Here is a 23,115-nt window from a genome sequence, read left to right as displayed (position 1 = left end):
TAAGACGATACCACACTCTGGTACTTAGAAGTTTCGTGGTTACGAGATCATTCTCCCACAATATTTCCTAATGTCATTTGTACTAAATCATTCACTTGTACTCACTAAAGGAGAGCTTGAACCTATGTACTTGTGTAAACCCTTCACAATTAATGAGAACTCCTCTATTCCGTGGACGTAGCCAATCTGGGTGAACCACGTACATCTTGTGTTTGCTTTCCTATCTCTATCCATTTATATACTTATCCACACTAATGACCGGAGCAATCTAGCGAAGATCACAAAAAGTGACCGTTTTCGCTACCTAGGATCTATCTTGCAAGAGAACGGATAATTAGATGGAGATCTCAACAGAAGAATACAAGCTGGATGGATGAAGTGTAAGAGTGCATCCGGCGTGTTGTGTGACCGTCGTAGGCCACTGAAGCTCAAGGAAAAATTTTATAGGACGGCAATAAGGCCAGCGATGTTGTATGGCACAGAATGTTGGGCGGTGAAGCATCAACACGTACACAAAATGGGTGTAGCGGAGATGAGGATGCTTTGTGGGATGTATGGGTACACGAGAAAGGATAAGATTGGGAATGAGGATATCCGAGGTAAAGTAGGAGTAGCCAAAATTGAAGGAAATATGAGAGAAAATCGGTTCCGGTGGTTTGGACATGTGCAAATAAGGCCTACTGACGCTCCGGTTCGAAAATGTGATTACGGGACAGAGGTTCAGGGCCGAAGGGGTAGAGGAAGACCTAGGAAAACTTTGGAAGAGACCTTAAGAAAATACTTGAGTACTTGGATCTAACGGAGGACATGACACAAAACCGAGCGTAATGGCGTTCTAGGATTCATATAGCCGACCCTACTTAGTGGGAAAAGGCTTTGTTGTTGTTGTTGTTACTTATAAAACTTAGTTTGGGAGAGCATAATCACACTGTGGTGTTGAACTATACATACAGATTTTCAAACCAAAAGGTTAAGAAACTGTGTATAGGGATTGATTGTGAAACTATGTTAAAGTAGAGTTTAAGAAGTCCCATTAAAAACACAAAGCACATTTTCCCTCTGAAAAAAAAACTTTCACATTAAACTTATTGCTCAGATATTAAATTTCCCTTCACATTTCACAAGTTTAGAAAATTTCTTAAGGTTATCAAAATAGTGCTCATTTAACGACCAATGATTATACCTTGCAATATCCCACACTACTATTTACGAAACAAAGGGCGTAAACTGTGTTTGGGTTAAAACTTGAACTTTGGGCTCAAAAGGGAGTCGGCCCAAAAGAATGACTAGGAGGAAAGGAGCCCGAAGCCCACCAAAAGCCCAGAAGGCAGAAAAGGCCTTTTCCCGACCAGGTGCAGATCATTTGAACCACTTGTTCACCTACCTAGAGACCAAGTGGTGTAGACCAGCCAGCTAATCAGCCCAAAAGCACTTTACAGTGGCAGTACAAGTAAAAAGCTGATGAGTCATTGCCCTTCAAGCTGCATTTAGGCAAGATTAAAGCTGCAGGAGGCCAAGCCAAACTGTCTATAAAAGAAGAAAGAGAAATCAGAGATGAGGACACTCAAACAACCAAACAAATACAAGCACAAACTCTGCTTAAGCCAGATTTGCTTTCAACGAAGCTGTAGTCAGCCCAAGCCTTCATCCCTTTCGGGATCAACCCTTACCAAAAGCCTTTGTAAAAGCTCTGCTACCTTGTCTAAATCTTGCTGTAGTATCGATTTCCTTCTGTAAACTCATCTCCCTATCCCTCTTTCCAAGTTCTCAAACCCCTTTATAAATCACAAAGATAGGAAGTTGCAAGACGACCAGCCTTGCCCGACCCTCTTTGTTTTTGTCTTTTCATTCATAAGTCTAGTAATATGTTGTATATTTCCATTTGTATCCAAGTTATTTCTAGCAAGTTGATGATTAAAAGACTCCTCAGTGCTTGAATCCGATTGAAATATGTAGTCACAGTTTAAATCAGATCTAAGTTCTAAACCCTCGGGCATGTAAGATTGATCATTCAAAAGTCCTTGATCTCAAGGCATAAAAAAGAACCTTATGTGGACTTAACCCATCCACGACAGCCTTTGATAACAAGAAGTCCGAAGTTACTTGGGGCGTAAGTAATCGACCTATTTCCTAGTTTTATTTATGTTATATTATGATTATCGTAGAACGTTTGAGTATAGAAGTAATTCTGATGGAAAGCCTCAAAGCTTACACCTAAGGCCCTACAAAGGCACCTATTTGAATTCATTCTGCTCTTCGGGCTCGGGTAATTAGAAGTATAATAGTCATAACACTTCTGCAATCAATGAAACAAACATTATATGTTCGAGTACTGGGTTAGTTATTGATTGAGAGCCTCAAGGCCTACACCTAAGGCCCCACAAAGGCACCTTTTATAACTAAAACAGCCTATCGGGTATATATACAATTAAAACTCAACATCTGTTTTACATCTACCATGCTAAAGATTGCAGTGGCACGCCTGAACACCTAAAAGTTAATCTTGATTGTGAGCCTCAAGGCCTACACCTAAGGCCCTACAAAGGCACCTTTCAAAGTTAACCCTGTCCTTCTCTTTCAGCCTTGCCCGACAAGCCCGCCAGTGAGCAGAAGCCCGTCAGAAAGCATCAACCGGCGCCAACCTCTCGGGGAGCTGTGTGCTCGTCTGCTAGGAAACATCCCCAACGGAAATTCTAGCCACAAACATAGTTTTGGCACGCCTGGTGAGATTCCTTTAATCAGATCTTACTTACCAAAGAAATATGTCAAGAAAACTTGAAGATTTAAAAAGAGCAGATGTTCCAGAACATTTTGATGAAGACTTGTAAACTACCTTATTGCAAATGTTACAAAGACTGGATAGCGCCTCCGCAGGCTTCAGAAGGAAAGCAGACCTAGTTGTAAGACCAACTATTCCTATATCTTTACCTCAACTTGGGGTAAAAGATAATAGGGAAAGAGAGACTTAAAACCAACCAGCCAGATGAATCAGTGGTGGGCAAACATACAGATCCCTTCTCAAAAGCCCCAATAAATATGATCAGTATGGCATGGGCCGAGAAGGGGAAAGAAAAGGTCGCAAGGGAAATAGAAAAAGGAAGACTGGCTGACAAATCCACAAAAGGGGTGATCAGATTGACCGAACATCCAAAAGCAGCTATAATCAAAAGGATGGTTCTTTGCAATAAATGCCAATGCAAGTGTGAGCTCGAAATACCACCAGCAGGAGTCCTCATGGATCATGAGCTGATCAGGAGGAAGAAAGAAGAAGAAAGAAAAGAGGCCCGTGAGAAAGCTAGGCGGACTGCAGGAATAGATACTTCTCGAAGTGTTTTTCAGCGGTTAGGAGGCGATTCCCAACCCAAAGCTTTATCAGAGATATTTCGTAATCATAAAGCTTCTAAGGAGGCAGAAGACAAGGATGCCAAAAAGCCAAAAGATAGGGGTGTAGAACATCTTCAATATGGCCATATGGGAAAAGAAGTTAAGAGAAATGATAGGATAACAAATCCTGTCAAGAAAGATAACCCTGCCCGCCTCGAGCGAAAATGGTATGTGGTTGGAAAAAATGGACAGCCCGTTAAACAAATGGGAGCCTCGATGGTTAGAAGGGTCCAGAGGCAGCACAAAGCCTACATGAATTCTTTAAAGACCCCCGCGACGTCTGAAGCATCCAAGAATCAAAAGTTCGAAAAAACGTCATCTGGGGGAGTAGTCAGTTCCGCTGGAGGAGTAAAAAAGAGGTGGAGAGAGCTAATAGTAAAACAGAAGGTGAAGGAAACCATGTACCGCAAAGCCTACACCCTGGGAAATATAGGTACTTGAGGAGAGCTCAAGAAGATATGATCATGATGCCAACTCCCAGATGGAAGACGGAGCCTATTTGTTTTGGAACTGTTTCGCCTGAAAGAAAACCACCTTCTTTATCATTAGTGGATCCTTTCAGTGAAGTTCCAAAGCAAACACCATATTCGGGCATGAATCAACATAAGGGGGCACCAAAACCACTACTTCCAGAAGATACGATGGCCTGGTTAGATGAGTTCATGGAACAAATCGGGAGCAAGAAAGAAGAACTGCTAGAGCCTAGCAATTTTCATATCAACATGGTGTATGTGTTATCCGCCATGTTTGGTGCTGAGCCTAATCAACCTGCCACTATGAAAGGAGACTATGTGACGACGGAGCCAATGATGGCCCATGTCAGTGTTAAGATAGCTGGAGAAAGAGAGTCAGGAAAAGCTGAATTTTCCGAAGCATCCAAAGATAGTCCTTTAAGGATCTATACGGATAAAATGGTGTTCAGTTGTCCAAACATGTTACTAGCCAACCATCTTAAGCCAATATATTTTGCGGCTCATTTGGAAGGGGTGTCTTTCAAAAGAATTTTAATTGATGGATGAGGGGCTGTTAATGTACTGCCAGCCAAGCAAATGAAAAGAATAGGGAGAGGCACAGAAGATCTTATTCCTACGGACTTCATGGTTTCAAGCTTCTCGGGCACTATTACCAAAACTCATGGGATATTGCCTTTAGAAGTGGATTTGGGGTCCAAACAAATCATGTTGGCATTCTTTGTGGTAGATTGCACTTCCACCTATGGAGCCTTACTTGGAAGGGACTGGATCCACCAAAGTCTCGTCATACCCTCCACTCTACATCAACAAGTGGTTGTTTATCATGAGGCAGGGACATAGGGACTAGGCTTTTGGGAAATGGTGGAGGCCGAATCACGGCCATTTCTCCCCACAACCAATGTTGCGGAGGCGAGTTTCTATAATCCCAACGTAGGAATTCTGAAATGTTCAGGAGCAGATGAGAACGGTCGCCTTACCAAGGTGACGGCCCAAAAGCTTTTAGAACAAGGAATGCTCATTACTAGAGAATAGTGGGATAGACCTTGTATCGTCTCAACACCCCTACATCATCAATGACAGAACAAAATAGGAAGGATCAAGTAATGGCAGTCATGTCCCTGATCAAAAGACTGTTGGTGTATGGGAAAGGAAGAAAGCAAGAAAGGGAGCTCTTAGACAAAGAAGAGCAGGAATTGCAGCTAGGAACTCCGACCAATCAGGATAGAAGCAGAGAAGAGCTTTACGGAGAAGAATTGGATATGGCCATACGAATGGCTGAGTGCATATATGACTTGGATGGGCCAGACAACTTGCCCAAAAGCCTGGAGTTAGTTGAATTTTTGTGCGCAGAACCAGACAAACCACCACCAGAGGTTCAGGATCCTTTGGAAGTCATTGATTTGGGGACAGAAAAAGATCCAAGACCTATACAAATCAGTGGCTTGTTAGAAACTAATGATCGGGCGAAGATTATCTGTCTTTTACAAGAATTTAAAGATTGTTTTGCTTGGCATTACACTAAGATGCCAGGTTTGGATTCAACCTTGCTGGAACACAGAATGCGCATCAAGGAGGGGTATAAACCTGTTAAGCAAGCACCACGAAGGATGTCAAATGAGATAGAAGAGAAGGTCAAAGAAGAAATTAAAAGACTAGTAAAAGCTAGATTTATTAGACCAGCTAAGTATGTAGAGTGGTTAGCCAACATTGTACCCGTTTTAAAAGCCATAACAAAAGCAGTGCGATGTTGTGTTGATTACAGAAATATTAATGGCGCCACACCAAAAGATGAATATCCCATGCCCATGGCTGACCTAAAGAGGAGTAGAAGTCGACAAAAACAAATCTCGGGCAATAATGGAGTCGCCTTCACCCACCAATAAAGTACAACTTCAGAGGCTGCTAGGCAAAATTAATTTCTTAAGGAGATTCATTGCCAATTTAGCGGGTAAGATCCAACCACTGACTCTTATGCTGAGACTGAAAGATAAAGAAGATTTCGAGTGGGGACCACCACACCAAAGGGCTTTTGACAGTATCAAAGCCTATTTGACTTCTCTACCAGTGTTGGTACCACCTCAAAGGGGAAAACCCTTAAAGCTATATATCTCAGCTTCAGAAAAATCAATCGGAAGTTTGCTAACTCAAAACAATGAAGGTGGGAAAGAGCAGGCGGTGTACTACCTCAGTAGAATTCTAAACGAGGTAGAAACAAGATACTCCCCAGTGGAAAGATTGTGCCTAGCTCTATATTTCACTGCCAGTAAGCTAAGGCATTACATGTTACCTTGTCACGTGCACATCATTACCAAGATAGATGTGATAAAGTATATGTTGTCAAAACCAATGTTGACGGGAAGAATTGGGAAGTGGATTCTAGCATTATCAGAATTCAGCTTTCAGTATGTACCCCAAAGGGCAGTCAAAGGCCAAGCAATTGCCGACTTCTTGGTGGAGCATCAAGAGTCTCAAGATGAGATAATCAATATCTCGGGGACCTTGGAAGTTACTAGCGTTTGGATCCCGCCAAGCAAAGATATCTCGGGTAAAAAGGAGTGGGTCCAGCAAGAGATAAAAAGAGTGACTGGCCTCTGGATTACTCCTTGGAAGCTTTATTTTGATGGTTCTTACACTCAGAATGCCTCTGGAGCTGGGATTGTCATTGTGAACCCTTAAGGGGTTTATCATTATTACTCGTTCCTCCTAGATTACCAAGGGAACACCAATAATCGGGCAGAGTATGAAGCCTTAATAATTGGTTTGGAAATCTTGATAGATCTGGGGGCAGTAGAGGTAAAGGTGTTTGGTGATTCAGAGAGTAATAAACCAGCTAAATGGGGATTTCAAGTGCAGACATATCACCATGGCAGGGTATTACTTGGCGGCCATGCAATTGTTGAGTTATTGGGATTTTGAGATATCAGTTAATCATGTTCCCAGGGGATCCAACCTAGCGGCCAACGAGATGGCGCAATTAGCCTCAGGCGTGCCAATACAGGAAAGAAAATATGGGGTAGATGTCGAGATTCAAAGAAGAAACATTCCTTCTATCCTAGAAAGAGGATTTTGTCTGGATGTAATGGTTCTAGAAACTGAGATAGAAGATTGGAGGTCGCCTATCATTCATCATTTAAAGGATCCTTCTTCACCCACAAGCAAGAATAATATACAGCAAGCAACCAAGTATGTCTTATGGGCAAAGAACCTGTTAAGGAAAACTCCAGACGAGTTACTATTGAAATGCTTAGGCCAAGAGGAATCTATGAGAGTGATGGTCGAGGTACATGAAGGAATATACGGGGCACATCAAGCTGGAACGAAGATGAGGTGGTTGCTTAGAAGGTATGGGTATTTCTGGCCCGACATGGAAAAAGATTGCAAGTCCTATTCCCGAGGGTGTGAAGAATGTCAAAGACATAGACCACTACAACATGTGCCTTCAGTACCTTTAAATCCAGTAGTCAAGCCTTGGCCCTTCAGAGGATAGGCAATGGACTTCGTTGGGCAGATTTATCTAGCTTCTAGCAAGGGGGATACTTTCATAATTGTAGCAACGGATTACTTTACCAAATGGGTAGAGGCCTCGGCCGTAAAATCCATACCCTTAGCTGCAGTCAAGAATTTTATTGAGACCAAGATTCTGCACAGATTTGGGGTGCCCGAAACTATAGTAACAGATCGTGGGCCATCTTTTATCTCAAAAGTAGTTGAAGAGTTTGCAAGCAAATACAAAATAAAAATGATCCAGTCCAGTCCTTACTACCCACAGTCAAATGGCTAGGCAAAATTCAGCAACAAGATTTTGGTAAACATTATCAAAATAATGGTGACAGATAGTCCGGAAAAGTGGCATGAAAAGTTGGGGAATACTCTGTGGGCATACCGAACCTCTAAGAGGGCAGGAATAGGGACAACTCCTTATGCTTTAACTTTCGGGCAAGATGCAGTGTTTCCCATATAGATCAATGAAAGTTCTGTCAGAATTCAAAATCAGTTTGGGTTACATAGTGAGGAGTACATCGAAGCCATGTGCCAAGGGATTGAAGACTTAGATGTAGCCCGAATTGAAGCCTTGAACCAGATTCAAGAAGGAAAAAGAGCTATTGCCCGAGCTTATAACAAAAAGGTAAAGATAAAGTCTTTCAATGAAGGAGATTTAGTGTGGAAGACAGTCCTCCCTCTAGGGGCTCAACTTAGGGGCTTTGGAAAATGGAGCCCGACATGGGAAGGTCCTTTCATGATTAGTCGAGTATTAGACAAGGGAGGATATTACTTGGCGGACCTCGAAGGAAATTGGCAGAGACATCCCATTAATGTCAAATTCTTAAAAAGGTAATGTCCTACATTATGGGATGTTAGAGACTGTTATATTGAAGAGGATGCAAGATAAAGCAGGCTTCGAGATGTCAAAGTACAGTGTTTGTTCATCAACCATTCAAGAAGACAGAAAGATAAAAAGTTGATAAAATAATGTTTTATTCATTTCGACAAATTGGTGAAATTTACATCATATTCTGCCTCAGTGCACTATGTATGGTTCCTTTTGGATGCAGTGGTGTCTCAACCAGTTTTCTGTTATCTTCATGGATAGAACCCGATCAGGTGATCGGGTTGTGCGGCCAAGATGAGCCTGGTAGAGGACCCTCAATGCGAACCGTCACCAGGTATGATGGTGAAGCCCGACTTATAAAAGCAACGAGCATGAGGGTAAACTATCAGAAGGAGACCGTCTGACCAAAGGTGTTGGAGATAACGGGGTGTTTGACCAAAGGTGTTGAAGATAGTAGACATTTGATGAAAATCCTTTTTCTCATGAAAAGGGAGTTTTAGGAAACCCAAATTGAATTCGGAGGAACCCATTTTCCAGTTAAGGGAGATAAAAGAGAAGGCTGAAGAGGATCTGTTGGCTGGACAGGAGCAATTTCGAGCCTGAATTTATAGAAACCTCAGAGGATAGCTCAAAGGTCATGAGAAGAGCAAGAGATGCAAGATTGCATTCGTCCCGTTTAGAAAACACAAGTTCCGAGATGAGGTATACATGCATGCGGCTATTCAATCAATATTGGCGCCTGGAATTCCAGCCTGAATATTAATTGAAGGGGGCACTGTTTGGGTTAAAACTTGAACTTTGGGCTCAAAAGGGAGTCGGTCCAAAAGAATGACTAGGAGGAAAGAAGCCCGAAGTCCAGCTAAAGCCCAGAAGGAAGAAAAGGCCTTTTCCCGACTAGGTGCAGATCATTTGAACCACTTGTTCACCTACCTAGAGACCAAGTGGTGTAGACCAGCCAGCTAATCAGCCCAAAAGCACTTTACAGTAGCAATACAAGTAAAAAGCTGATGAGTCATTGCCCTTCAAGCTGCATTCGGGCAAGATTAAAGCTACTGGATGCCAAGCCAAACTGTCTATAAAAGAAGAAAGAAAAATCAGAGATGAGGACACTCAAACAACCAAACAAATATAAGCACAAACTCTGCTCAAGCCAGATTTGCTTTCAACGAAGCTGTAGTCAGCCCAAGCCTTCATCCATTTCGGGATCAACCCTCACCAAAAGCTTTTGTAAAAGCTTTGCTACTTTGTCTAAATCTTACTGTAGTATCGATTTCCTTCTGTAAACTCATCTCCTTATCCCTCTTTCCAAGTTCTCAAACCCCTCTATAAATCACAAAGATAGGAAGTTGCAAGACGACCAGCTTTGCCCGACAAAGTGAAACCTTGCCCGACCCTCTTTGTTTTTGTCTTTTCATTCATAAGTCTAGTAATATGTTGTATACTTCCATTTGTATCCAAGTTATTTCTAGCAAGTTGATGATTAAAAGACTCCTCAGTGCTTGAATCCGATTGGAATATGTAGTCACAGTTTAAATCAGATCTAAGTTCTAAACCCTCGGGCATGTAAGATTGATCATTCAAAAGTCTTTGGTCTCAAGGCATAAAAAAGAACCTTATGTGGACTTAACCCATCCACGACAGACTTTGATAACAAGAAGTCCGAAGTTACTTAGGGCGCAAGTAATCGACCTATTTCCTAGTTTTATTTCTGTTATATTATGATTATCGTAGAACGTTTGAGTATAGAAGTAATTCTGATGGGAAGCCTCAAGGCCTACACCTAAGGCCCTACAAAGGCACCTATTTGGATTCATTCTGCTCTTCGGGCTCAGGTAATTAGAAGTATAATAGTCATAACACTTCTGCAATCAATGAAACAAACATTATATGTTCGAGTACTGGGTTAGTTATTGATTGAGAGCTTCAAGGCCTACACCTAAGGCCCTACAAAGGCACCTTTCATAACTAAAACAGCCTATCGGGTATATATACAATTAAAACTCAACATCTGTTTTACATCTATCATGCTAAAGATGGCAGTGGCATGCCTGAACACCTAAAAGTTAATCTTGATTGTGAGCCTCAAGACCTACACCTAAGGCCCTACAAAGGCACATTTCAAAGTTAACCATGTCCTTCTCTTTCAGCCTTGCCCGACAAGCCTTGCCCAACAAGATTTGCCTGACAAGCCCGCCAGTGAGCAGAAGCCTAACAGAAAGCATCAACCGGTGCCAACCTCTTGGTGAGCTGTGTGCTCGTCCGCTAGGAAACATCCCCAACGGAAATTCTAGCCACGAACAAACTAAAAAGGAGATGGGAAATAGCCTAAAATAGGAAGACAATGAAACACAAGTCAAGAGAGGTTGAAGAGCAACGTTCATCAAGGAAACACAGGTATTAGAACTGAGTCTTGTGGATCCAATTTAGGTTGATATTCTCTTTGGCCACAATTATCCTTACGTTGTTGAGACACAATGAGAAAGATTCCCATAAGTATTTTGTATCTTCATCACAGACAACTTCCCTTAACTGCTTAAGATCCATGACTGATGGAGGCAGCTCTTGCAACCTTGAGCATTGTCTCATGTTCATCTTCTTTAAACTACTCATTTCACCTATGTCTTTGGGCAACATCTTGATGCTGAAGCAAATAGATATGTCAAGAAAGTTTACCTTTCCAAGGTTCTTCATCGTGGTTGGAAGCTTTGACAGTTTTGTGCAGGATCTTAGCCTCAACATTTCTAAATTTTCCGACTTTCCAATCCCTTCAGGTAAAGGCAGATATCTTATGACAGTTAGTGACACTGAGCTTCTTTAGTTTACTAAGATCACAAATCTCGGCGGGCAACTCTATTAAATCACTGCAATAGTCGATATACATTTCTTCTATATTCGGGAATGCCACTGAGATTATGTAACAGTTGTTGAAAGCTTGTTCCCTCCTCCATCTGTATTGCAAAATTTGCGGTCCCTCTTTCGAGTTATACTTTTCGATGTCTTTGATGAGTGGTTGTACAGAGTCCTGTGCGAACTTGATGTCTCGGGAGAGGTGCTGGAACATTTTATTCTCCTCCTGCACTGATTTTACAGCATCAAACAGCATTTCAAATGTCGTTCTGAAATCACCCATTCCGACTGGAGCCAGACATATTTACCAAAACAAAGAGACTCCAAATAGCATCTTTTAAAAGCAGCATGTAAGTTGCTTTTAAAAGCGGCTTTAATAAAAAAAAAAAGTAGAATTGTGTCTATAATAATAATTTTCAATTGTTGTAATACCTTCATTAATTTTTTTTTTTAAAATGACATTGTTTAACCTTCCAAACACATTCCTTAGAGAATAAAATAAACGCTATCACCTACCATTACAAATACTAACCTTACACCATCTCCTCCATTACAACCACCATTATTGTCACCACCACCGCCGCCATAACCACAACCTTCACCTCTGTCATCACTACCATCATTGTCACCACCATCACTACCGCCGCCGCCATTGCCACCGCCACTATTACCACCATCGATGCTATCATTGCCAACACCATCACCACCATCATTACTGCAACTGCCATCATCGCCATCACAACCACAACTATCATTACCACCATTATTGCCGCCACCACTGACACCACCATAACTGCAACTGCCACCACTACCACCGCCATACCACCAATGTTACCTTTCCACCTCAACCAACATATCCCACTATTAGCACCACCACCAGCTCCACCGCAACCACCAACTCCACCACAACCACCATCACCATTACCACCACTGCTGTCGTTGCCCCCACTCCTACTACTATGTCCATCTATCATTGTATACAATTATATCACTTTTACATTAAATTTTACCAAACACTTTTGCGTTGCTTTTCATATTCACAGCACTTTTAAAATTCAGTTAAGCAAACGCTCATCACCTTTATTTTACAGCTGATTATTCTTAAATCATAACAATATTAGTTTTTTTTTTTTTTAAACACAATAGTCCCAAACTAACCCTTAATCCTCTTTGTTAATTTAGTTTGATGAGAAAGTGAGAATGTTATGTAAGGTGTCTGTTGGTTTCAGCACACATATATACAACTTAACGAAGAGCAATGAATTTCACCCAAAGAAAACGAACGAGCCGGGAAAGACATTTGACGCGCTATTAGGAGGCGAGAAGATACAGAATTTTCTAGTGCATATGATTTGGTATTGCACTGCTTTTAAAATTTTGTGTTGTAGCATTTATAGTTGAAAATAAAATAGTAAAAAAAATGTTGTGCTGTTGAATAAATAATTTATATGAGTAATGTTACGAGGACAAAATTTACAAACTAAATGATATGTTACCAATAGGATTAAGCACATTTATCTACGTTTAAGTCATATTCCAATCATCAATTTCCATGTCACTTAGTTTGCAAAATTTTATCTACTAATTTGAATTACCCTTAAATAAAATAGTAATGTTATGTCATATTTTAACTGAAGGGGGATAAAGAGGTGCAGCAAGAGAGAGAATGGAGAAACAACCAAAAGTTAATACATTTTGCACCAACACTCATTAATTGGATAAATCAAAGGGTAGTTATTTTTGAACTCTTATTTTCTTTCCATGCACTTATCCCAGCATACATTGCACAAACACCCATTGATTGGATAAATCAAAGAGAATCAATAAAAGAGTTGTACAATGAGGAGTGCAAACATGTTATTTACAATAATAGCCATGGTGAATAATTACAATAAGGCCAAATCGGATAAATAATCCCTATGATCATAAGGTATTCGGAAGATAGCCCATATGCTAAAAAAACTCAGATTTGAACTCATGTGGTGTACTCCGTTAGCAAATTTAGCCCAAAAGTGATTTTTCCATTAACTATCTGTTAATACATGGATAAAATTGTACTTTAACATGTGCACTCTTCCTCGTTTCTCTGCTCTCTCTGTAATTTGAATTTTCACAAAACCAATTCTAAGAAAGCCGTCATTGAGATTGGCAGGAAGCTTCAAGACTGGCCTTTCGTTGCTTTCTACGAACAGCAAGAATTGAAAGGCTTGAAAGACTAGCCTCTCACAGGACATGCTCAATGTTCCAGTCCTCTATATCATTGGTGCTTTTTCATGGCAGACTTTAATGTGTGGTCTACTTGGAATTCCTCCATCAAATGGAGTCATCCCAGTCTCCAATGCATACAAAGAGTTTAGCTACTCTTAAACACCAGGTAATCACACAAAACCTTTTCTTTATCTTACTGTATGGAAATATGCAAGATGCCTATCGACAAATGCAGACGCCTTTGGTTTACCAGGAGGCCTCATCTTGAGTATGACAAGAATATATATTTTGATTTTCAAGTTTTTTGATATATTAAACCTATGGTTTTGATTTGCAATGGCAAGAAGGTCGTAGTTTAGAAGATTTGATGATATTAATTATCAGGTGATCATCGTGCTTTAATTGAAGCACTTTTGTATTGCAGGGACTGAATGAATTAAAAGAATCAACCATCCAGGCAGCTTCAAGCATGGGAAATTATATGGATGCACCAGTTGATGAGACAATATTTGATATTGAGAAAGAGATTGATGATTTATTGCCGGTTGAGGTGAAGAAGCAGCGTCTCAGTAACCTGCTTCAAGAGGTACTGGTGGGGGGTGTGTTGCAGAGAGCAGAGAGATGAGGAAGAGTGCACATGTTAAAGTACAATTTTATCCATGTATTAACATATAGTTAACGAAAAAATCACTTTTGGACTAAATTTGCTAACGGAGTACACCACACGGGTTTAAATCTGAGATTTTTTAGCACATGAACTATCTTTCGAATACTTTATAACCATAGGGATCATTTATTCAATTTGGCCTTACAATAATTTACAGTGCTGCCAGTTTATTTAAAAACACATAAAACATAAAATAGAAGTAAATTACAAAGGAAAAATAACATTAAGCACAATCACGATGCATACATTGCACCAACACTCATTGATGGAAGGACCATGGCTTAGGGTGGAAGCTTGTTGAGCCAATTTAGGTTGATATCTTCTTTGATCACCTTAATGCGCATGTTTGTGAGAATTGGCAAGAAGGGTTCCCATAAAGTTTTCGTCTCCTCGTCGCATATCACTTCGTTCAACTGCTCAAGATCCATAACAGAAGCAGGCAGCTCTTTCAGTTTTGAACACTGGCTCACGTTGATCTTTTCCATGCTGCACATTGCACCAATGTCCTCTGGCAACTCCTTTACGCTAAAGCAATCAGATATGTCGAGAAATTTCAAAACTTTAAGGTTCCTAATCGAGCCTGGCAACTCTAACAAATCTGCACATGACCTAAGCCTCAACACTTCAAGATTGACTAGCTTTCCGATGTCTGCAGGCAAGGCAGATAGCTTATGACAGTTGGTGATGCTAAGCTTCTTAAGGTGAACAAGGTCACAAAGGTTGGCAGGAAGTTGCACCAGATCATAGCAATAATCAATGTTCAATTCCACTAGATTTGGCAGTGCATCTAAAATTTTGACGAAACCTTGGCCGATATCACACATGAAAAGAGAGATCTTCTGCAAGCTTTTCAACTGTTTAAGGACCTTGCTTATGGGAGGAATTGAAATACGTTCTAATCTAATTCTCTTAAGATTTGATAGCGAACCAAGTAGTTCAAAATTATCTAGTTCAGCAGGTAACAAACCGTAATTATTTAGTATTAGAACCTTTAGTTTATCCATTTTCTCCACAAACTCAGGTAAGGCATAGTTCTTCGTTTCAAAATTCAGAACTAGAACCTCTGCTTCGGGTACTTGCATGTTTGGCCATTTTGCTGAGAAGGCTCCATCTGCAAACAATAAGCTTTAAGATGTTAGCGTGGGTTGAACTTAAATGTGTCGAGGTCCGATTGAAGTCTTAGTAAGAATGAGCATGTGTGTGTGTGCACACGTGTGTCCCGAGCGCACATGTATAAGTATTTACTAAAGAGAGATTGATTGAACCTGTTGAGATAGATAAAAGTCGAGCCTTGATCGCTTTATACTTTTGTTCTGTCAACCACTTAGGAAGTCTGTTCCCACAGATGTTTAAAAATAGTCGTTTCCTATGTTCTATTGGGTCTTGACTCGCCTGATGGATCGCCAACTCTCTAAGCATGTCGTGCTGGGTGACAAAGTGTTCAGCGTAATAGCCATCTGTCTCCCCCTCATGTCTGGATGATCAATACTAATTTCTTTAATGATTTGTTCGGCATACATAATGAAATAGAAAAAATTATGAGCAGCCTGCATACCTTGTGACAACAAGATTAGCTAAACTTCGGGTGGTGAGCTCATGAAGGTTGGCAATGGTCAGAATTTCTTCATCTAGACCATACAACTCCGCCCACATATCAATGAGGGCGGCAGCAGCAATTCTTTGGTCCTCCGGAAAAGAACCTAGATCGAGGAAACATTCCTTGATGATAGCCTTTTCTTTATCCAGGGCATCTAAGCTGCTTTGGAGGCAAGCAAGCAAATCCTTGTCAGAATCAAGAACAGATGAACCTTTGCACCATTCCACTACTCTTTTCTGCCAAATTTCTATAGGCTGGCCGCAAAGTGATCTCCCGACCAATGCAATGGCAAGTGGGCATCCCTTACAGCGCTTGATAATCTGCAATTTGATTATCCAAAATGAATTCAATTACTATTATTTGATTAAGTTGTTGAAAATCATCTAAATGGTTTCATAAAGCTGATAAAATTGTAAACTGTCTACTCTTTCACTCTTCTTACTTCATCCTTCACAGTTCATTAACGTGTGTGGATGCTCAAACGTTATTTCTTTACCCTCTTCTGAGGCATAAATAATCATATATATATCCACATATATGTGTGTGTCTCTGTGTGTGTGTGTATTGTGGACTAAGAAATCACCTTTCTCGAAAGATCTTCGTAAGAAGAGCTCTTATCCTTCAAGGATGCCGAATAGTGAAAAAGAGCCATTGCATCTTCATCATTCAATGGTGCCAAATGATAAGGAGAACCGAATCTTGGAAATGCAAATCTTGATGTGACCAAAATCTTGTAATTTGAAAACTTGAATTCGTCAAACTTCTCAAGAAGGGACTCTGATCCTGACCAAACATCATCCAGGACAAACAGTAGAGGATTTTGTCCAGATTCCTTGAGAAATTGTTGCAACCAGTTAGCTGCCATGACTTCGTTTTCGAAAGCAGGCAGCTCGTACCCCATCCGTTGATATAGTTGGTGTACAATAAGGTCCAAGTTGGGCTTTTTCGAGACATTGAGAAAGAAGATGTTATTCTTGAATGTATCTATCGAAACAAAGAAGGTGTTAAATAAAAGGTTGACTAGATATGTCTGCAATTCTCATATCAAGTAATCAAACAGGAGCTCATTACAAGACCTGTTAACTCTAAGAGGAGGGCATCAACTTAACTTACCACTAGTACAAAGAAAATCATACCAAGTTCATATCATTACAAGACTTGTAGTTTTATGTTCTTTAACAAATTTTGGTTAGTATGTATGTTTGGAGGGATTAGCGGACAATTTGTAGGCCCTAGCGCGTAGTTCTACTCGCATAATCCTCTACATGGTGTATTAATTTTTAACTAGGAGTTAAACTTCACCAAAAAAAGTTGAAATCACAAATAGCATACCTTTGACATCTTGATCTTGACAAAACATTTTTGCCAAGGTGGTTTTCCCGCATCCTCCAGCAGCAGTCAGCACAAGCATAGACACCTTTTCATCCTTAAGGAGCTTCATCTTCAACTCCTTCAACGGCAAATCCAACCCCACTGTAACCGATGGCGGTTCAGGCACCGCAGGCCAACATTTAACCATTTCATCAGGCTGATTATCGTTCATCTTCAAACTCTCTTCTATTCGAGAGAACACCGTCTCGATAATCCTCAAAGAAACCAACGCAATCTGTTGTTGGTGATGTGACAACAACAGAAATTCCAATGGATTTACAGAGAGAACGTAAAATAATCTAGTTCGTTGTGAAACTGAGAACGTTAGGCGCGTTTTTTGTTTTCGACTCGAGTTTCGGCACATATATAGCGAACGAGTCAAGAAGCGAGACGAGACACGGAATTACTACAGGCCACGTGTTTCGAAATTACCGTGCTTCCAAGTACTTTCTTCGGAATTACCAGCCACCTGTTTCGATATTAAAAATATTAAAAAAATTGAAACATTAATTAATTTTAAATTCGAAAAGTTTCGTAAGAGGTGAGAGCACCCAACCTAATTTTAAATTCTAAAAATTATTTGAAATATCTGATATTTTTTATTATTTTTACAGCCACATCAGCTACTTTGGACCTGGGTTCCTTTTTACTGTTTTTCCCTTTTTCAATTAAATTCAAAGAATTTCAAGTTTATAGAGGTATTCAATGATATTTTGAAAGTTTTACCTAGCCTTCTCGCTTTATATACGGTATATTTGAGATTGGGACGAGAATTCTAAGTTGACAAAAGTATTCAATGATATTTTGAAGGTTTTATCTAGCCTTTCACTTTATAATTATATACAGCTTATTTGATATTAAGATAAAGAATTCTAAGTTGATAGAAGTATCCTACGATATTTTGAAAGCTTTACCCAGCATTCTCACTTTATATACAGCCTATTTAAGATTGGCACAACGAATTCTAAGTTGACAGAGGTATTTTATGATATTTTGAAAAGCTTTACCTAGCCTTCTCACTTTATATACGGCCTATTTGAGATTGGGATAGGGGTGGGCACAGGTCGGGCCGGGCTCATTTTTGGAGGGACCGGACCGAACCTGGATGCAAAGGAAACGGGCCAGGCCGGGCCGGGAATAGAAAATTCTTATATAGGAACCGGACCTTACCCGACCCGGTTGAAACAGGTCGGTTCGGGCCGGGTTCACGGGTTCTTTGTTTTTTTTATTTTCCCGAAACCTCCACCTTCCTCGACGGGGATAGCAAATTCTAATAAATCTTCTTCGAACACTGGCGGGGAAACCTTGTAGCAGAACACATAACAACTACTTCATAGGGATCGGAACCTAAAGCTGGAAACTCGGAGACTGCAAATGATTCCATTGGAGATGTGGTTCTCAATGGAATAATGAGATTAATTTCACAAGCAATCTGCAGGAGACAGTACAACTTGTTAAAGTAAGTAATTTGGTAATACAACCAGTAAAAAAAAAAAAAAAACATCTAGTCTGCAAAATTCATACCATATATGAGACAAAAATATTCCCAATATATCGTGTACATCTAGAAAGTAAAACCTCTTTTTGCTTTACCAAATTGTAAACCGGAAAATTAAGGATTCGTAACAATTTCGTTTTCAATTTTTACATAAAGAAAAAAAAACCTTAATTTATGAAATTATTATCAAACAAGATATCTGGTATGGAAAGATTGTAAGTCTGGGGCCAAACCTGGGAGCATGTAGAAAATGAGGACTGTGAGGTGAGAGAAATAGGGGCCACCACACCTTGGAGCTGGGAAATTAAAACCCAGATAGTGAGGCTGGTGTGAGCACTGTGAGGTGAGGGCAAGACAATTGAGAGTTGGAGTGGAGTGAGTCGAGGGAGAGGCGATGGAGTGGATGGAGTCCAGGGAGAGGCGAGGTTGTCCAGGGAGTCGAGGGAGAGGCGATGGAGTCGAGGGAGAGGCGAGGGCGTGATTCTGGAACCTGAAGGAATTGGCTAGGGTTGATCTAGAAACTAACAGTTGATGGATGATAACTTATCATGCAATATGGCCCGTTCATTATAATTAGAAACGGGTCGGTCTGGGTACCCGTTTTTCTACACTTATGGAATCGGCCCGAACCTAAAGTTTCAAAGGCCTGGCCTGGCCCGCCCCGTTTCTCTTTTTAAAAATTAGGAACCGGCACGGACCCGCCCCTTACCCGCAATACCCGCCCCGACCCGCGGTTCCTATACCCGTTTGCCCACCCCTAGATTGGGACAAAGAATTCTAAGTTGACAGAGGTATTTTATGATATTTTGAAAGCTTTACCTAGCTTGATCACTTTATATGCGGCATATTTGAGATTGGGACAAGAATTCTAAGTTGACAGAGGTATTCTATGGTATTTTGAAAGCTTTACTTAGCCTTCTTACTTTATGTGCGGCCTACTTGAGATTGGGACAAAGAATTCTAATTTGACACACCTATTCTATGATATTTTGAAAGCTTTACCTAGTCTTCTCACTTTATATACACCCTATTTGAGATTGGAATAGGTTGTGACAAATTTAAACTGCATATTAATAGAACTTTGATTGTCAATCAAAAGTTCATAAATTTTCATTCTAACCCCTTTATTAAAATTCAACAATAAGTAAAAAAAAGGACAATTTAATAATTACATAAACATAAATTTTATACCAATCTTACAGCCATGTAAGGATAATATACCTCATTTAATAACTAAAAAAAATTAAAATAACAATAGAAAAATGTCAACTTAAAATAAAACTGCCACATTATTTTCTTTATTTTCTCGTAATCGATTTTCCTTTTTAGAATTTTAAAATAATCAACACTTTATAATACAACAAAATGAAAGGAAATTGTTCACCCAATGTGAGTGGGTATGTACTAAAATAGACTTCAGTCTAGTTCGTTGTTTATTGTGTCAAAATGTAAAATAAATAAGATATAATAGGTTATGAATTCAAAATAACGTGCGTTATCTAACTTATTCTTATATATTTATAAATTCTGACTTACGTGTCCCTGTTAATCTGATTTTATTTCTCAGATCCAATCTCTTTCAGCCGTGAACACAAGCCCATATAGAGATGACTTAAAAAAATCATGATGTTGGATGATAATTTATTTTAATTTTTTTGTTATAATTTTATTTTCTCTATTTTTTATTCAATGTTTATCTTCTACGTCTACACTTACGTAAAAGTAATGACCATCAAATAGTTTTAACAGAAAATTTTCTAATAATTTTACCTAAAATCTTAAGTCATATTGAAATTAATTAAACAAATAACAGGCCATGCAAGTAGGCCTGGCAAACGGGTTGTGTCAGTCGTGTTCGTATCGTTTTCGTGTAACACCCTGTTATCTTAACGGGTCGTGTCATGTCACACCTGTTATCTTAACGGGTCCTTAACAGGTCAGGTCACTTTACCCAACGGGTAAAGTGACCCAACCCGTTATGACCCGTTAAGAAAAATATTTTTTTTCTTAAATTTGCACATACCACACATTGTAACATAAATATTACTTCAAAACATTAAAACACATTTGTCGCTTAAGTACTACATTTATAAGAGCCTCATAAAAAATACATTCATACACTACTAATCTATTACAAATATTAAATGTGCAAAGATATGCAAAATGAAAGCGTTTTTGTTTTCAAGGTTGTAAAGCCTTTCTCAAAAGTTTAAACCTTGTCAATGGAACTCAAAGCTTAATGAAGGTGACCCACTAGTGTGTTTATTCGTACTTTCATTAAGTATAACATAAGATTTTGTGGTATCCACTAGTGTAAATATTTTAAATTGAAGATCGAATTCAATCATTGTATTCATATAGGGTCAAGGAGTGTAATTGTAAAAAATCATCAAAATCGGAGTTAAAATAACCGTTAAATTGTGATTTTTCGTTAATAACCGTCGAAAAGTTTTGTTCCGTTACTTAATCTTTAAATGTTTCTTTTTTGCAATTTTTGGCGTATACGATCTCGAAGCATATACAAACAAGTATGACGGTTAGATCGTTGAAACTAGTTTCGTAGAATGCGTATCCCATCAAAACAATAGATTCACTAACACTTAAAAGTTTAGTCTTACTTTCATTAAGTATAACATAAGATTTTGTGGTATCCACTAGTGTAAATATTTTAAATTGAAGATTGAATTCATTCATTGTATTCATATAGGGTCAAGGAGTGTAACTGTAAAAAATCATCAAAATCGGAGTTAAAATAACCGTTAAATCGTGATTTTTCGTTTATAATCGTCTAAAAGTTTTGTCTCGTTACTTGATCTCTGAATGTTTGTTTTTTGCAATTTTTGGCATATGCAATCTCGAAGTATATACAAACATGTTTGACGGTTGAATCGTTGAAACTAGTTTCGTAGAATGCGTATCCCATCAAAACAATAGATTCACTACCACTTAAGAGTTTATTCATACTTTCATCGAGTATAACATAAGATTTTGGGGTATCCACTAGTGTAAATATTTTAAATTGAAGATCGAATTCATTCATTGTATTTATATAGGGTCAAGGAGTATAGCTGTAAAAAATCATCAAAATCGGAGTTAAAATAACCGTTAAATCGTGATTTTTCGTTTATAACCGTCGAAAAGTTTTGTCCCGTTACTTGATCTCTGAATGTTTGTTTTTTGCAATTTTTGGCATATGCGATCTCGAAGCATATACAAACAAGTTTGACAGTTGGATCGTTGAAACTAGTTTCGCAAAATGCGTATCTCATTAAAACAATAGATTCACTAACACTTGAGAGTTTATTCATACTTTCATCAAGTATAACATAAGATTTTGTGGTATCCACTAGTGTAAATATTTTAAATTGAAGATCGAATTCATTCATTGTATTCATATAGGGTCAAGGAGTATAGATGTAAAAAATCATCAAAATCGGAGTTAAAATAACCGTTAAATCGTGATTTTTCGTTTATAACCGTAAAAAAGTTTTGTCCTGCTACTTGATTTCTAAATGTTTGTTTTTTTGCAATTTTTGGCGTATGCGATCTTGAAGTATATACAAACATGTTTGATGGTTGGATCGTTGAAACTAGTTTCGTAGAATGCGTATCCCATCAAAACAATAGATTCACTAACACTTACGAGTTTATAACCGTCGAAACGTTTTGTCTTGTTACTTGATCTATGAATGTTTGTTTTTTGCAATTTTTGGCACATGTGATCTCGAAGTATATACAAACATGTTTGACGGTTGGATCGTTGAAATTAGTTTCGTAGAATGTGTATCCTATCAAAACAATAGATTCATTAACACTTACGAGTTTATTCAAACTTTCATCAAGTATAACATAAGATTTTGTGGTATCCACTAGTGTAAATATTTTAAATTGAAGATCGAATTCATTCATTGTATTCATATAGGGTCAAGGAGTGTAGCTGTAAAAAATCATCAAAATCGGAGTTAAAATAACCGTTAAGTCGTGATTTTTCGTTTATAACCGTTGTAAAGTTTTGTCTCGTTACTTGATCTGTGAATGTTTTTTTTTTGTAATTTTTTGCTGATGCGATCTCGAAGCATATACAAACAAGTTTAACGGTTGGATCGTTGAAATTAGTTTCGTATAATTCGTATCCGATGAAGTTCAATGGTGTGTGTGTGTATATATATATTTATTTATTTATTAAGTAGATTTAAATCTATTTATTTTGTATGTATAATTATTATAGTTTTTAGGGGTATAAAATTTAATATATATATATATATATATAACTATTATAGTTAATATTTTGGGGGTATAATTATTATAGTATATATAATTATTATAATTATTATAGTTAATTTAATATATATATATATATATATATAATTATTATAGTTTTTAGGGGTATAAAATTGTTAAATTAATATATATAATTATTATAGTATTTTTTTTAGGGTTATAAAATTATAAAATTAATATTTTTCTTATCGTGTATCGTGTTACCTATGTGTATACCCGAACCAACCCGTTATCTTAACAGGTGCTTATCGGGTTACCCGATAACGACCCGTTTTGTTATCGTGTCGACCCGAACACCTGTTAATTTCGTGTCGTGTCATGTCGGGTTATCGAGTCGTGTCAGGAATTACCAGGCCTACATGCAAGTGATCATTTACTACAGTGGTGGAAAGGTATTGTGTTCTTGCATGACAGCGTGAGTTCGAATCTCATCAATGACTTACTATTGATTTCTCCAGG

The 23,115-nt window shown here is 38.7% G+C and overlaps 1 protein-coding gene and 1 pseudogene across 1 annotated transcript in view; both read right to left on the bottom strand.

The window, feature by feature from the left end:
• Window positions 1-17,187, bottom strand: part of LOC126604490 (probable disease resistance protein At5g66900) — a 39,732-nt gene extending 22,545 nt beyond the window's left edge. Inside the window, exons 1-5 of the mRNA XM_050271767.1 lie at window positions 16,839-17,187; window positions 16,090-16,490; window positions 15,465-15,826; window positions 15,175-15,383; window positions 14,242-15,020 (exon numbers count right to left, since the gene is read on the bottom strand). Coding sequence (XP_050127724.1) covers window positions 14,242-15,020; window positions 15,175-15,383; window positions 15,465-15,826; window positions 16,090-16,490; window positions 16,839-17,049 — 1,962 coding nt within the window. The 5' untranslated portion in view covers window positions 17,050-17,187. The remainder of the gene's footprint in view (window positions 1-14,241; window positions 15,021-15,174; window positions 15,384-15,464; window positions 15,827-16,089; window positions 16,491-16,838) is intronic.
• LOC126604493 (probable disease resistance protein At5g66890) lies at window positions 10,498-11,363 on the bottom strand (annotated as a pseudogene).
• Window positions 17,188-23,115: the final 5,928 nt, after the last annotated feature.

Source organism: Malus sylvestris, chromosome 15 (genome assembly GCF_916048215.2).
Source record: "Malus sylvestris chromosome 15, drMalSylv7.2, whole genome shotgun sequence".
NCBI lineage: Eukaryota > Viridiplantae > Streptophyta > Magnoliopsida > Rosales > Rosaceae > Malus > Malus sylvestris.
Note: the sequence above shows the minus strand (reverse complement) of the source record. Positions and strands in the feature narration are given on the sequence as shown.